Source organism: Pan paniscus, chromosome 3 (assembly GCF_029289425.2).
Source record: "Pan paniscus chromosome 3, NHGRI_mPanPan1-v2.0_pri, whole genome shotgun sequence".
Lineage (NCBI taxonomy): Eukaryota > Metazoa > Chordata > Mammalia > Primates > Hominidae > Pan > Pan paniscus.
Genome location: NC_073252.2, coordinates 40027991 through 40043169, shown reverse-complemented (window position 1 = coordinate 40043169; position 15179 = coordinate 40027991). Strand labels below are relative to the sequence as shown.

Genomic DNA, 15179 nt, shown 5'->3' with positions numbered 1-15179 from the left:
TTAAAAGTAATTACTGAAAAGGAAGGAGTTAGTTTTGCAAAATAGCTGTATATTTTCTGCATGTCTTATTTGTTTTTTGTTGAATTCCTCCAATTTTGCCTCTTTCTCTTGTATTTAGTTGGCTTTTTTGTGGTGAACCTTCTGACTTCTCTTTTGTAAAAGTTTTTAGCTATTTCTTTCCTTTTTTTTTTTTCTGAGATGGAGTCTCACTCTGTCGCCCAGGCTGGAATGCAGTGGCGCGATCTCAGCTCACTGCAAGCTCCGCCTCCCGGGTTCACGCCATTCTTCTGCCTCAGCCTCCTGAGTAGCTGGGACTACAGGCACCTGCCACCATGCCCAGCTAATTTTTTGTATTTTCAGTAGAGACGGGGTTTCACCGTGTTAGCCAGGATGGTCTCGATCTCCTGACCTCGTGATCCACCTGCCTTGGCTTCCCAAAGTGCTGAGATTACAGGCATGAGCCACTGCGCCCGGCCATTTTTAGTATTTCATTAGGTTTTAGATCACAGCTGACATCTCAAACTTCTAACAACCTAGTTTGAATAATAGCAAATTTGTTTCAATAGCATATGGACACATTGCTCTTCTACATCTGTATTTTCCCTCCCTTTATTTTTTATTATCACGAATCACATCTTTATAGGCTATATTCCCATTTACTTAGATTTAGATTTACAGTTACTGTTTTATGCATTTTCCATTTATTTATTTATTTATTTATTTATTTATTTATTTATTTGAGACAGAGTCTCACTCTGTTGCCCAGGCTGGAGTGCGGTGGCGTGATCTTGGCTCACTGCAACCTCTGCCTCCCAGGTTCAAGCAATTCTCCTGCCTCAGCCTCCCGAGTAGCTGAGATTACAGGTGCCCGCCACCACGCCTGGCTAATTTTTGTATTTTTAGTAGAGACAAGGTTTCACCATGTTGGCCAGGCTGGTCTTGAACTCCTGACCTCAGGTGATCCACCCACCTTGACCTCCCAAAGTGCTGGGATTACAGGCATGAGCCACTGCACCCAGACGCATTTTCCTTTTAAATCATGTATGAAAGAAGTGAGTTATGAGCCAAAGTACAGTAATACTGTCTTTTAAATGTACCTGTATGGTTACTTTTACCAGATTTACTTATTTCTTCTTATGGCTTTAAATTACTATGTAGTGTTCTTTCATTTCAGCCTGATGGACTCACTTTAGCATTTCTCATAAGAGAGGTCTTCTAATGACAAACTCCCTTTGCTCTTGTTTATTTGGAAAATGTTTTGATTTTGTCTTTATTCTTGGACAAAGACAAATCTTATATAGGATATAAGATTCTTGGTTGACGAGTTGTTGGGGTTTTTTTGTTTTTTGTTTTTTTAGAACTTGGAGATGTCATCCCACTGCCTCTTGGCCATTATGATTTCTGATGAGAAATCAGCTGTTATTCTTATTGAGGATCCTTTAACATGAGTCACTTCCTTCTTGGCTGCTTTCAAGAGACCTTTATCCTTTATCTCTTTATCAAATGTTCAACCATTTGACCCTAATGTGTCTCAGTGTGGGTTTCAGATTTCATCCTGCTTGGAGCTCACTGAGTTTCTTGGATGTATAAATTCACATCTTTCATAAAATTTGCAAGTTTTTGACCATTATTTAATCAAATATTTTTTCTGCTACTTTCTGTCTTTCCGTTTGGAAATTCCATGATGTCTAATGTTAGTATTTCTGATTGTTTCTTGCAGGTTCATTAGATTGTTTTTCTTCATTCTCTTTTCTTTCTGTTCAGACTGAGTATTTTCAATTGCCTTGTCTACAGGTTTGCTGAATCTTTTTTCTGCCTGCTGTAGTCGGCCATTGAATCCTCCTAGAGTGAATTTTTAATTTCAGCTGTTATACTTTTCTGTCCTGGAATTCCTACTTGGTTCCTTTTAATTATTTCTGTCTCTTTATTAGTATTCTCTACTTGTTCATACATATGATTATCTTTATTTCTTTTATCTCATTGAGCATATTTAAGACAGTTGATTTAATGTCTTTGACTAGTAACTCTAAAATCTGGGCCTCCTCAGGGTTAATTCCTAATTCTTCTTCCCTGTGAATTAGTCATATTTGCCTGATTCTTTATGTGATTTGTAGTTTTTTGTTAGGAATTGGACATTTTAAGTACTATAATGTGATAACTCTAAAAATCTGGTTCTTCCTCTCTTTCTAGATTGCTTTTGGTTCTTGTAGGGCGCAGTCCACCATTCTGATTTTTCCAAACTACTTTCACAAAGTCTGTATTCCTTGTTTTGTGTAGACCTTGAAGTTATAGTTCTGTTATCTTTATGGTCAGCCTGTGACCCTGACATAGATTCCCTTCACTGTTGAGGTTCATCCCCTCTTCCTCCATCAGACCAGGTGTTTACCCCTGGTTGCTGGGTCCCATGAGGTTCCAGAGTTCTGCACAGGTGATTATGATTGTTTTTTTCCAGCTTAATAGTTGTTTTGTTGTTGCAATTGATATCTGAAATTTCTTACTCTGCCATTTTTCTGACATCAGTAATAATGTATTTGAATTTGAAAAATCGTACTTAAATATAGCCTTTAATGTTTAATAATTACCTTTCTCCTTTATTGATATTCAGTAAGACAAAATTGAAAATGAATTCATTAAGAAGAAAACAATTATTCATAATTATACCCCCTAAAAGCCCTTCATTGCTGTTAACAATGTGGTCTGTATCTTTCAACAGTTTTTCTTCTTCATATGTTCATATTTCCTTAACAAATATTTATAGAGTACTTTCAATGTGCCAGGTACGCTAGGTTCTTGGGTTGTGAGGTTATGTAATATGAATATCATATATATTCCCTTAAGGTTTACAATCTAATGGAAGATGAAGAAAGATAAAGAGGTGGTTACAATATGATATGTGATATATGCTCTGCTATTGTGGGAGTACCTAGAATAGGCACATAACTCACACTTGGAGGGAGTCAGAAGTTAAAAAGAGGAGGAAGAAAAAAATCATCTGTAGAGCAGAACTTCTAATAGTGTAGACTTCAGACATATCACTACTGGAAAGAACAGAGAATCAGAAAACGACCTGGAGGAAGAATATTGGAGGTCAAAGGAACAGCAGTTTGGAAAAATGATCAGGAACCAGCTGACATTCATTGGCTTTTTATTATATGTTACGTGTACTGGAAATATTACCTCATTTATTCTTCAAAACAATGGGATAATTACTGTTGTTCCCATTTTATTTTTGTTTTTGTTTATGTTTTGAGATGGAGTCTGGTTCTGTCGCCCAAGTTGGAGTGCAGTGGTGTGATCTTGGCTCATTGCAACCTCCGCCTCCCAGGTTCAAGTGATTCTCCTGCCTTAGCATCCCTAGTAGCTGGGACTACAGGCATGCACCACAATGCCCAGCTAATTTTTGTATTTTTTTTAAGAGATGGAGTTTCGCCATGTTGGCCAGGCTGGTCTCAAACTCCTGGCCTCAGGTGATCCACCTGCTTTGACCTCCCAAAGTGCTGGGATTACAGGCGTGAGCCACCGCACGCATCCTGTTGTTCCCATTTTACAAATGAAGATACCAGCAAGGGTAAAGTCACACAGCTAATACGTGTTCTTTGAATTTAAGAACAAACTGTGTTTATTTGCTTACTGGTTGGAAAAATTGTTTAAAATGTGTTTAGCAACAAAGCACTCACTGATAACCTTGGCAGGGGCAGCTGTAGTAAAGCAATGCAGGTGAAAGCCAAATTGCCAAAAGATAAGGAATACATATCGTTTAGACAAATCTTTTTTAAAAATTGGCTATGAATTGGGGAGGAAGAAGGCAATAGAAAGTATTTAAGGAGCCAGGGGAAAAAGTGTGGTTGTAAGTAAAAGAAACGATGGTAATAAATTGAGGTGAGGTCTTCAAAAAGAAGAATTTGTGGGGTGGTGGGATCTTAAAGATAGATAAAGGGAAGGCCAGGAAATAAAAATAATTTTCCAGGACTGCTGTTAAGTAGTTGAGGAAGTCTCATCTTAATGACTTAGGTTTCTAAATGATATAGGAGCAGAGTCTACTGGTAGGTGAGGGTGACAGAATTAGATATGAGTAGAGTAAAGATTGGAAACAGCTGCTGTGAAGAAGTGGCTAAAAATCCTGGTGACACATAGGATAGCTGGGTAGCATAAAGTACCAAGCTAAAAATTTTAAATTTATAATTATATCAAGCTTCTCAGCTACATGGTTTTTCTGTAGCATTAAACAATTCTAAATATAGCTGTCAAGAAGCCAAAGATTTGGATTGTTCTTGAGTTTTTCAAAGCAAGTGTACCAGAAGGAAAATTGTTAAGAGTTGATACTGTTTTCAAAAAAGTGATTAAAATGTTGAGAGGCCAAGACAAGAGGATTATTTGAGTCCAGGATTTCAGGACCAGCCTGAACAACATAGCAGGATCTTATCTCTACAGATAATTTTTTTGAATTGGCTTGGTGTTGTAACGTGTGCCTGTAGTCCCAGCTACTCAGTCCCTGCAGTCCCAGCTACTCAGTCCCTGCTGAGGCAGGAGCGTTGCTTGAGCCCAGGAGGTAGGCTGCAGTGAATTTATAATTTCACAGCCGAACAATTTCTAAAGATTAACAAAGTCTAGGAATGTCTGAGGCAGTGAAATGTCTTAGGCAAAGATAAAATTTACCAGGATTAGAACAGCCAAGGAATTAGGAAATCGTGTTGAACAGATTGCCCAGAAAATTGGCAGGACTTAAAGATGGAGTCAAGGAAAAATGTCATCCAGAAACTAAATCAACGCAAGGAACATAGGGAAGCTGATAGATAACATTGACAAGGAGAGGATGGTAGAAGCAGCCAAATGGCACAAGCTTCCTAGGAGTAATTTTACATAAACCTGGAAGAATAACTGGAATTAGCTTTGGGGATAATAGAAGCTGAACCCACTCTCTGACCCTAAGTATGCATCATCTAATAGAATGAGCAGTTATAACTTTAGGGGAATGCAAGGCAAGCATTCTTGGGGTGGGGGTATGGTTTCAGTTACGGCAAAAAGGTGAAGTGAGCATTCAATGAAGATTCTTTTTGGAGGGAAAGTATATTCTAGAGAGTTCAGTGAAAAGATACGAGATGGAGAGGAATTAGCTCCCTTGGATAAGGCAAGAAGAAGCAGAGGATCATGGGAATCTGTGTACTTCGTAGGATGGGTAAACATTAATGATTACATTTCTTGGGCAGTATTGAGGATGCAGAAGTGAGACATGGCCCCAGGGATTTCAACATATTCTAATTTCAAAAAATGCTGTTTTAATATCTATTATATATTGTTTTATAATACATATATGCATTGTTTTGTATCCTGTTTTAAATGTAACATTATATTGAACAACTTCCAAGTACTAAAATTTATTGAGTCAATTGGTTCATGTTAGATAGCACATTAGTCTCAGCATATCTGCATAAAATTAAGGTGGAATTGGCATTCTTATCACAAGACAATCATACTTTTTTCCAGTTACTTCAAGGAATAAATTCTCTATTATGTTGATGTACATTCAAGTATTTTATGTATATACTAATGTTTAAAACCTTATTGCAAGATTTTTTTGTTACAACTTTTTAAAGAAACCCTGCATAGGAATGCTTCCTCACCTTATCCCCTAAAACTGAGAGTAATCCTGACCCTATACTTCTGTGGAAAGGGATCAAACAAATCTTCAAGTTAATAGAAACTCAACAGAATTCTGACCCAAGAATTAAGGAAATGATTTCAGTGTTTATATAAACAAATAGAATCCTCAAACCTATAGAACCGATGTGTTCAGTGTTGTCACCTTTGTTTAGTATATAGTTGCTCAGATAATGTTTATTATATTTATTTTGTGTATTTTTGTTAAAAGTATAAAAGCAGACCTGGTTCTAATCCTAGCTCCATCTTTTTATCTCTGTGACCCTAAACAGGTTACTTAATGCCTCAAAAAAAATATTTAGATAGCCAGGAGTGGTAGCTTACGCCTGCAGTCCTGGCACTTTGTGAGGCCAAGGCAGGTAGATTGCTTGAGCCTGGGAGTTCAAGACCAGTCAGCAACCTGGCGAAACTCCAGCTCTATAAAAATTAGCCAGACGTGGTGGCACATGCCTATAGTCCCAGCTACTCAGGAAGCTGAGGTAGGAGGATAGTGTGAGCCCAGGACACCATGGTTGCTGGGGCTGTGATCACGCCACTGCACTCCAGCCTGAGAGGCAAGCAAGACTCTGTCTCAAAAGACAGACCAAAAAAAAAAAAAATAGGTTCTATATATAATGGTGATGATTTTTCTTATTCTTTATAGAGTCATGAGGATTATATGAAGGTAAAGTGCTTAGCCTAATGCCTAGTAGATAGTAAGCACTCATTAAATATTTGCTAATTTTTATTATATTTGTTGTTATTCATTATTCTGTTCCTTTCTTTGATCAGGATTCTAGCAGCTATCCAGTATCTAAGTAGAGTTGACAACTCTTTGCCTAAGTTAATAAATATTATTGAAACAACCAACTATCATTTAAGCCATTAAGCTAAAAAACTAATGCATGCTACAGTAGTCTCTTAAAACAATTATGTGGAATGTAGGAAAAGAAGCTTTTACAGAGTATCATCAAATAGTTTCTCCCCTGTTGATGCAGGAATGCAGTAGTCATGTCACTGCCTGAAAATACTGGGATCTTTGTAAAAACAGGCCCCATTTCCAGATTTGTCTATTTAAGTTATCCAAACAATTCTAATGTTCAGCCTGATTTGGGGTTCACTTTTACTTAGAAATTCAAATGTTCCCTTCAGACACAATGTGTTAAATGAATATACAGTGACAAGTGTGGAATAGCAAAAGTGGTTTGAGATTGTGACTCCTTAATTGGGTGGCTGGGTACCACACACATCAGCCTCATAATACATGCAACTTAGACTTGTTTCTCGGCAGAACTGCATACCAATTGTAGAACTTCTGCATAGCTTACAAATAATCAAAATCCTAAGACTGTTGTGTTTTGATTTGCTCATTATTGCTGGGTGTTAAGTTATATCAGATTATGTGAACTTACCTATAGGGTGAATCTGTGTTTTCTTTTGAGAGGGTGTCACTTTTTTGCCCAGGCTGGAGTGCAGTGGTGTGATTATGGCTCACTGCAACCACAAGCGATCCTCCCACCTCAGCCCCACAAGTAGCTGGGACTACAGGAGCCCACTACCATGCCCAGCTAATTTTTGTATTTTTTTTGTAGAGATGGGGTCTCACGAGGCTAGTCTCGAATTTCTTTTTTTTTTTTTTTGAGAGAGAGAGAGTCTCGCTCTGTCACCCAGGTTGGAGTGCAGTGGTGCAATCTCAGCTCACTGTAAGCTCTGCCCCCTGGGTTCACGCCATTCTCCTGCCTCAGCCTCCCGAGTAGCCGGGACTACAGGTGCCTGCCATCAACACCCAGCTAATTTTTGTATTTTTAGTAGAGACGGGGTTTCACCATGTTAGCCAGGATGGTCTCGATCTCCTGACCTCTTGATCTGTCCACCTCAGCCTCTCAAAATGCTAGGATTACAGGCATGAGCCACCGCGCCCAGCCTCGAATTTCTGGGTTCAGGCAATCTACCCACCTCAGCCACCCAAAGTGCTGAGGTTGTAGGCACGAGCCATCATATCCAGCTAGGGTGCATCTTTATATGCCTTATGAAACTGTCAGACTTTCTCATATTAAGCTATGTTTTCATTTTTTATATGTTATTTTATGCTTTAATTTTCCATTTGAATAGAATATTATTATTAGGATAATAACATATATTAGTCATTAAGGTTGATCATTTTATTTTATTTTATTCAGACAACAGAAATTCCCAGCTAACATATTTATTGCTTTAAGCTAAAGCATCTGTCTACGTCTAGTCTCTTTAATATGTTTACATTTAGGTGCCTATGGTTCATGCTTGAAGTTTTAATGACAAAGAATGAAAACAATAGCCATGCCTTTATGAAGAAGATGGCAGAGAACATCAAGTTAACTAGAGATGCCCAGTCTCCAGATGAATCCAAGACCAATGAAGTAAGATGAGTGTTAGGCCAGTGGGTGTTAAGATGTAATAGAAAAATATATTGTCCCACTTGGTTTTTTTTTTTTTTTTTGGCCATACGTAGTAATTTAAATTTTAGAATGTTTACAAAAGTAAATGTGTAGTCAGTTTTTATTGCACTTCATTACAAGTGAATTTTATTTCAGGAATCTTTAGTACTCTGAAAAGACATTATAACCTTAGAGCAAGAGGATAAGAATAAAATGTACAACTATGGTATATTACAAACTTACAGTAAGAGTTACAGACAAATGCTTATTCTTTTTGTGTGCTTTCTTTGGGTTGGTTCATTTGTTTGTTATTTTCCATGCATATTGGCATCCATGTTAAATTCATATAGAGGGATTTTTATTTATCAGAAGGCTGCATAAACAGTGCTGAACAGAAATATGGAATGTTCAAGGAATAAATAACAACCACAGTATCCTTCTTTTAACTCTAAATTATACATTTAGTGGAATTGGTAATTATGATTATTTTGCAATACTAAAAGTTATATATGATTCGTTTTCCTCCCTAGAAACTGTATACAGTATGTGATGTGGCTCTCTGTGTTATAAATAGTAAAAGTGCTTTGTGCAATGCAGATTCACCAAAGGACCCAGTCCTCCCAATGAAATTTTTTACACAACCTGAAAAGGTAATTTTCTTCCTCTCATTTTTCCTACCACACTAAACTGATTTCAATGTCAATTACCATCAACCATTGTGGCAAATATTGAATTGTCTTGACCACAGAGTAAAAAAAAAAATCTGGGTTTATCAAAGAGTGGGAAATTGTCTTACACAGCCCTGAACATTATTCTGACTTGAACAGAAGACTACACATATTGTTGATCTTATGTTTATTCTAGGAATTTCTAGTATTAAAGTTTTCAGATTTTTAAAATTATTTTAATCTCATTTTATTGAAACATGGTTAGTATTTTTGCAGATAAGAAAAATTCTAAATCTTTGGCACAGTGTAAGGAGGGACAGGTTCTCTCCTCTAAGCCTCCGTTTCTTCATCTTTATAATGCAGATGTTAATAATACATATGGACAATTGCTAATATCTAGGTTTATATGAAGAGTTTATCACATAAAACCATTCAATAAATGGTGTTATTAATTAATATACAGTGCATCTATTCTGCTTTCAGCAAACTGTTTCCCATGTAAGTAAATTTTTCAGGTAACGCAGGCTCTGTAAGTTTTTCCAGCTAATTTGGATTTTTAAAAGCTTTTGTTTATTTCCTGCTGTTAGGTGGTATTTTAAACTTGTTTCACTTTCTCCTATAAATGTGTATATATGCCTCGGTAATGATCCCCTTAGAGCAGTGGTTCCCAACCTTTTTGACACCTGGGACCAGTTTCGTGGAAGACAATTTTTCCACAGAGAAATTGAGGTGGGGAGATGGTTTCAGGATGAAACTATTTCACCTCAGGTCATCAGGCATTAGTTAGATTCTCATAAGGAGCACACAGCCTAGATCCCTCGCAGGCATAGTTCGCCATAGGGTTTGTGCTTCTGTGAGAATCTCATGCTGCCGCTGATCCGACAGGAGGCAGAGCTCAGGTGGTAATGCTTGCTCGCCAGCCACTCACTGCCTGCTGTGTATCCCAGTTCCTAACAGGCCGCAGACCCATGACCCATAACCCATACCAGCCTGCAGCTCGTGGGTTGGAGACCCCTAGCTTAGAGAATTCTCCAAATGCACATTCCAAGAAATAAATGGAGCTTCCTACTTTGAATGCTATACTTTACTAAAAGTTTGCTAAAATGTAATCTGATTTTTATTACTGATTTAGTATTGAACACATAACTGTGCCTTGCTTTTGATAGAAATAATGAGAATTTGCAAAAGTATGCTCTCTAATTGAATCCACTGATCTGTATAAAAAAAAAATTTTTTTTTTGAGTCTCCGTCACCCACGCTGGAGTGCAGTGGCTTGATCTTGGCCCACTGCAGCCTCCAACTCCCTGGCTGAATCAGTTCTCCTACCTCAGCCTCTCAAGTAGCTGTGACTACAGGCATGTGTCACCATGCCTGGCTAATTTTTTAACTTTTTTGTAGACAGGTGGTTTCATCATGTTGGCCAGGCCTCAAACTCCTGGGCTCAAGTGATCAACCCACCTCCAGCATCCCAAAGTGCTGGGATTACAGGCATGAGCCACCATGCCCAGCCTATAAGATATTCTTAAGTGAGCTGTTGAATTAAAATTAATCCTGTTGCTGACCCAGGACCATCATGAATAGAATAGTACCAAATAGAATCTATGTAACAGTGGTGATACCATCATCAAGAATTAAATTCCTACTTGTCACTACACCTTATCTGGACTCATAGATAACAATTTTTTTTTTCTTTTGTTACCTTCAGTGTTACAGAGTTTTAGTCTTCTTAATAATAACAACTTAGGTTTTTCTGTTTTCAGTATGCAACGTTCCTTATTTATGTAACATGTTGCTTTTAATGTGTTATAAATTCATAAACCCTAGAACACTAGGTTTGTGAAGTTAGTGAACCTAGTGAAGCTATACTATATCTTTATGAATAAAGTGAATGAACTTTGGTACACAGGTTTCTTAATGTTTATTTTAGCTGCATAGAAGACTTTGTGCAAAAGAAATGATACAGCTTTGCCTAGCACACATGACAAAATTGTGATTTCCTCACAGGCACACTTTGTTCTTTCCTACTTCTGTGAAGGTAAATTTAATACAATAAAAAATATTTTTTAATGGGATTATTTAAAACTTAATTATATTTCCTGAGTTTAGTAGCTAGTTTTGCTTCACTGACACAACATTGTGGTTTGTTTGCCATTTTCAGATATTAAGCAGGAAAAGGCATCAAGAGATCAAGTTTGAACTCCTAATTTTTATATAGATATAACTCTCAAAGTGCTATCATTTTCCACTTTTAATCGTGTATTGTTAATATCACAGCTGTCAAAGAACATAATTCACTTAATTGTATTTTGACAGTTGGTCTACTTATGTTTTTTGAGATGGAGTTTCACTCTTGTCACCCAGGCTGGAGTGCAATGGCACGATCTCGGCTTACCGCAGCCTCTGCCTCCCGAGTTCAAGCGATTCTCCTGCCTTAACCTCCTGAGTACCTAGCATTACAGGCGCGTGCCACCCGGCCTAGCTAATTTTGTATTTTTGTAGAGACAGGGTTTCACCATGTTGGCCAGGCGGGTTCGAACTTCTGACCTCAGGTGATCCACCCACTTTGGCCTCCCAAAGTGCTGGGATGAGGCTCACAGGCATGAGTCACCACACCCGGCCCGAATTTATGATGTGGTGGAATTCAGTGAATAAATTTAATGAATAAACTGCATTGAACCGTATGAAAACATGTGTGTGCTTTATTTACGGTGTGATTTAGGAAATTTATCTTTGACATTTGCCTAAGTCTGCGTGCCATCAGTTTAATTTAAAGCTAGACTTATGGTATGGCTTTGATTGTTTTGATTGTTTGATAAATTGGTATATGTGTTAGCACAAGTGTATTTATTATTGCAAGGCACAATACCTAAAAAGCCTTATTGAGATAATTAAAATACTCATGTTCCCTTTGATTGATGTTTCTTTTTTCTTTTTCTTTTTTTTTTTTTAATAGGACTTCTGTAACGATAAGAGTTATATTTCAGAAGAGACAAGAGTACTTCTGTTAACAGGAAAGGTATTATTTACTTAATAATTTTGAGATCTTTGTTTCATGTGTATCTTGCTTCTACTATTCCTAGAAATACCTTTAAATGACCACTAGATTGTATAGTTCCTGATTCTTAGGGATCACATTATGGATTTAAAGCATCTAAAGCAGCCATGCTTTTAGAATTTTTCTGCCAGCAACCACTCCTCTGAAATGCCACTGTGTGTTCTCATCAGTAATGTTAAGCACAGTTTATTTACAATTCACAAAGAAGACTTTCCTGGGAAATGGTATAACCAACTTAGGTATATAAGATAAAAGAAATAATTTTATACTACTAATGAATTAGACAATTCATGTTCTATGTAAGTAATATGGTGACACCTAAAACAGCAAAAGGAAATTTAGTTTTTTGTAAACAGTTCCTAAACTATTACTATATATATATCCAATGGTTTATTTATAGGAGCATTTATTATGTATGTATTTTGCTATATTTTAGGGGAGCTTTGTATTTTGATTGAATAATAAAGGATAAATTAATATTACCTAGTTATTATTAAGTAGAGATATGCTTATGACTTTTGATTGTATTAAGGCAACCAAACACAATTTTACAGAATGATCTTTTTTTTTTTCTTGAGACAGTCTCATTTTGTCACCCAGGCTGGAGTACAGTGGTGCGATCTCAGCTCACTGCAACCTTCACCTCCTGGGTTCAGGCAATTCTCATGCCTCAGTCTATTGAGTAGATGGGACTACCGGCTTATACCACCACACCTGGCTAATTTTTGTATTTTTGGTAGAGGTTGGGTTTCACTCTTTTGGCCAGACTGGTCTTGAACTCATGGCCTCAAGTGATCCACCTCCCAAAGTGCTGGGATTTGCGGTCAGGAGCCAGTATGCCTGGCCCAGAATGAACATTTCTGGTAAATTTAACTAATTAGCACTTAACAATATCTCTTACTTGTGTCTAAATTTACATGTATACATGGTAAGGTATAAACGTGTGTGTTTTTTGAGGGTTTTTTGTTTTTGTTTTTAGCCAAAGCCTGCTGGAGTACTAGGTGCAGTGAATAAGCCTTTATCAGCAACGGGAAGGAAACCCTATGTTAGAAGCACTGGCACTGAGACTGGAAGCAATATTAATGTAAATTCAGAGCTGAACCCTTCAACCGGAAATCGATCAAGGCAACTTTTCTCTCCAATTATTTTGTTACTAGCACTCACTACTTGGTTTATCTTTTATTCCTAAAGTGCTGTCTCATAAAATGGTCTTCTGTCATTAGCGGTGTTCTGGTACAAAATAATATTGATGAATTTTAGTATTTTCTTTTCTGGGTTTTTTTTTTTTTTTTTTTTTTTTTTTGAGACAAAGTCTCGCTCTTGTCCCCGCCCAGGCTAGAGTGCAATGGCGCAATCTTGGTTCACTGCAACCTCTGCCTCCCGGGTTCAAGCAATTCTCCTGCCTCAGCCTCCCGAGTAGCTGGAATTACAGGCACCTGCCACCACGCCCCGCTAATTTTTGTATTTTTAGTAGAGACGGGGTTTCACCATGTTGGCCAGGCTGGTCTCGAACTCCTGACCTGAGGTGATCCGCCTGCCTCAGCCTCCCAAAGTGTTGGGATTACAGGCGTAAGCCACCGCTCCCAGCCAGTATTTTCTTTTTTTTCTTAATTTTATGTAATTTTTCTTAAGAGACAGGGTCTCACTTTGTTGCTTAGGCTGGAGGGCAGTGGCAGGATCATAGCTCACCGCAGCCTCAGACTCCTGGGCTCTAGGGATCTTCTCGCTTCAGCATCCCAAGTAGCTGGGACTACAGGCATGCGCCACCAACCCCCAGCCAATTTTCTTTTGCAATTTTCATAAAGATGGAGTTTCGTCATCTTCCCCAGGTCGGGCTCGATCTCCTGGGCTCAAGTGATCCACCCCCTTCAGCCTCCCAAAGTGCTGGGATTACAGGCGCAAACCACCGCACCTGGGCACATTTTAGTATTTTCAATGAGGAAATCAAGAATGTACTGCACACTTTGAAACTATTAATATATAGCATTCTAAGTGTATAGAAAAATTAACAGAAAATAATATAAGAATTAATAATACAACCAATTTATATCAAAATACTTATTTTTAATATTTTTGAGACAGAGTGTCTCTGTCCGTCACTCAGGCTGGAGTGCAGTGATGGGATGTCAGCTCACGGCAACCTCCACCTCCTGGTTTCAAGTGATTCTCACACCTCAGCTTCCTGAGCTTACAGGCACACGCCACCACTCCCAGCTAATTTCTGTATTTTTAGTAGAGACAGGGTGTCACCATGATTGCCACGCTAGTCTCTGCCCACCTTGGACTCCCAAAGTGCTGGGATTACAGTCATGAACCATCACGCCTGGCCCAAAATGTTTTTTTTTTATATGTAAGAAAATTCAACCCTTAGGAAAACTATGAAAACATTAACTTTTAAATAAATTGAAATGCTTCTTAATTTTTAACTCAAATTAGTATAGGAGGGCTGGGTGTAGTGCCTTATGGCTGTGATCCCAGCACTTTAGTAGGCCAAGGCAGGATTATCACTTGAGGCCAGAAGTTCAAGTCTAAAGTGAGCTATGATGTCTCTGCTACACTCCAGCCTGGGTGACAAAGCAAGACCCTGTCTCTTAATAAAAAGAAAAGGCCATGTGTGATGGCTCACACCTGTAATCCCAGCACTTTGGGAGGCCGAGGAAGGATAATCACTGGAGCCCAGGAGTTCGAAACCAATCTGGGCATCATGGGGGCATACACTTGTAGTCCCAGCTACTTGGGAGCTCAGGAGGCGGAGGCAGGAAGATCACTTGAGCCCAGGAGTTCTAGGCTATATCAGCTATGATTACATATTTCATTTCAGCCTAAGACCCTGTCTCTTAAAATATATATATATATATATAAAATAGGATAAGTTTACATTGTTCTAACATTTTCTAATTATAAAAATATTCCATGTTTATTTTAACATGTTAAGTATTCAGTATATTAGCTACTGCATAAGAATTTCTACCTGCAATTTTTTTCATAAACATACTTATTTTGATATATAATAATTGTACATATTTATGGGGTGTTTGTGATATTTTGGTATATGCATAGCATGTATAGTGATCAAATCAGGGTAATTAGGATATCCGTCACATCAAACCTTTATCATTTCTGACCCTACTCTTAGGAACACTTAATATTGTGGTTTTTATAGATATTATTCTTACACATGAAATCTTAAGAATAAACTCAACCAATGATGTTTTAAACCACTTTTAGCAAAAATGAAGCCCAAGATATGAAATCAGTTAACATGGTTTAAAGAATAGTGGGGCCTCAAATACCTACCAAATAGCCTCTTCTGACAGCCCCCTTTTTTGTAGAACACTATGGAAATGACAACTATACTATGGTCTGTAGTTTTATTTTTGTTTTAGGATTTTCTCTTCCCAA

The 15179-nt window shown here is 37.8% G+C and overlaps 1 protein-coding gene across 4 annotated transcripts in view; it reads left to right on the top strand.

Annotated features, from left to right (window-relative positions):
• Window positions 1–15179, top strand: part of PDS5A (PDS5 cohesin associated factor A) — a 153350-nt gene that overhangs the window by 120504 nt on the left and 17667 nt on the right. For all 4 annotated transcript variants that reach the window (XM_063603530.1, XM_063603531.1, XM_055111285.2 and 1 more), the window contains exons 27-30: window positions 7904–8036; window positions 8585–8704; window positions 11676–11738; window positions 12757–12902. In XM_063603530.1, the coding sequence (XP_063459600.1) occupies window positions 7904–8036; window positions 8585–8704; window positions 11676–11738; window positions 12757–12902 (462 nt within the window). The remainder of the gene's footprint in view (window positions 1–7903; window positions 8037–8584; window positions 8705–11675; window positions 11739–12756; window positions 12903–15179) is intronic.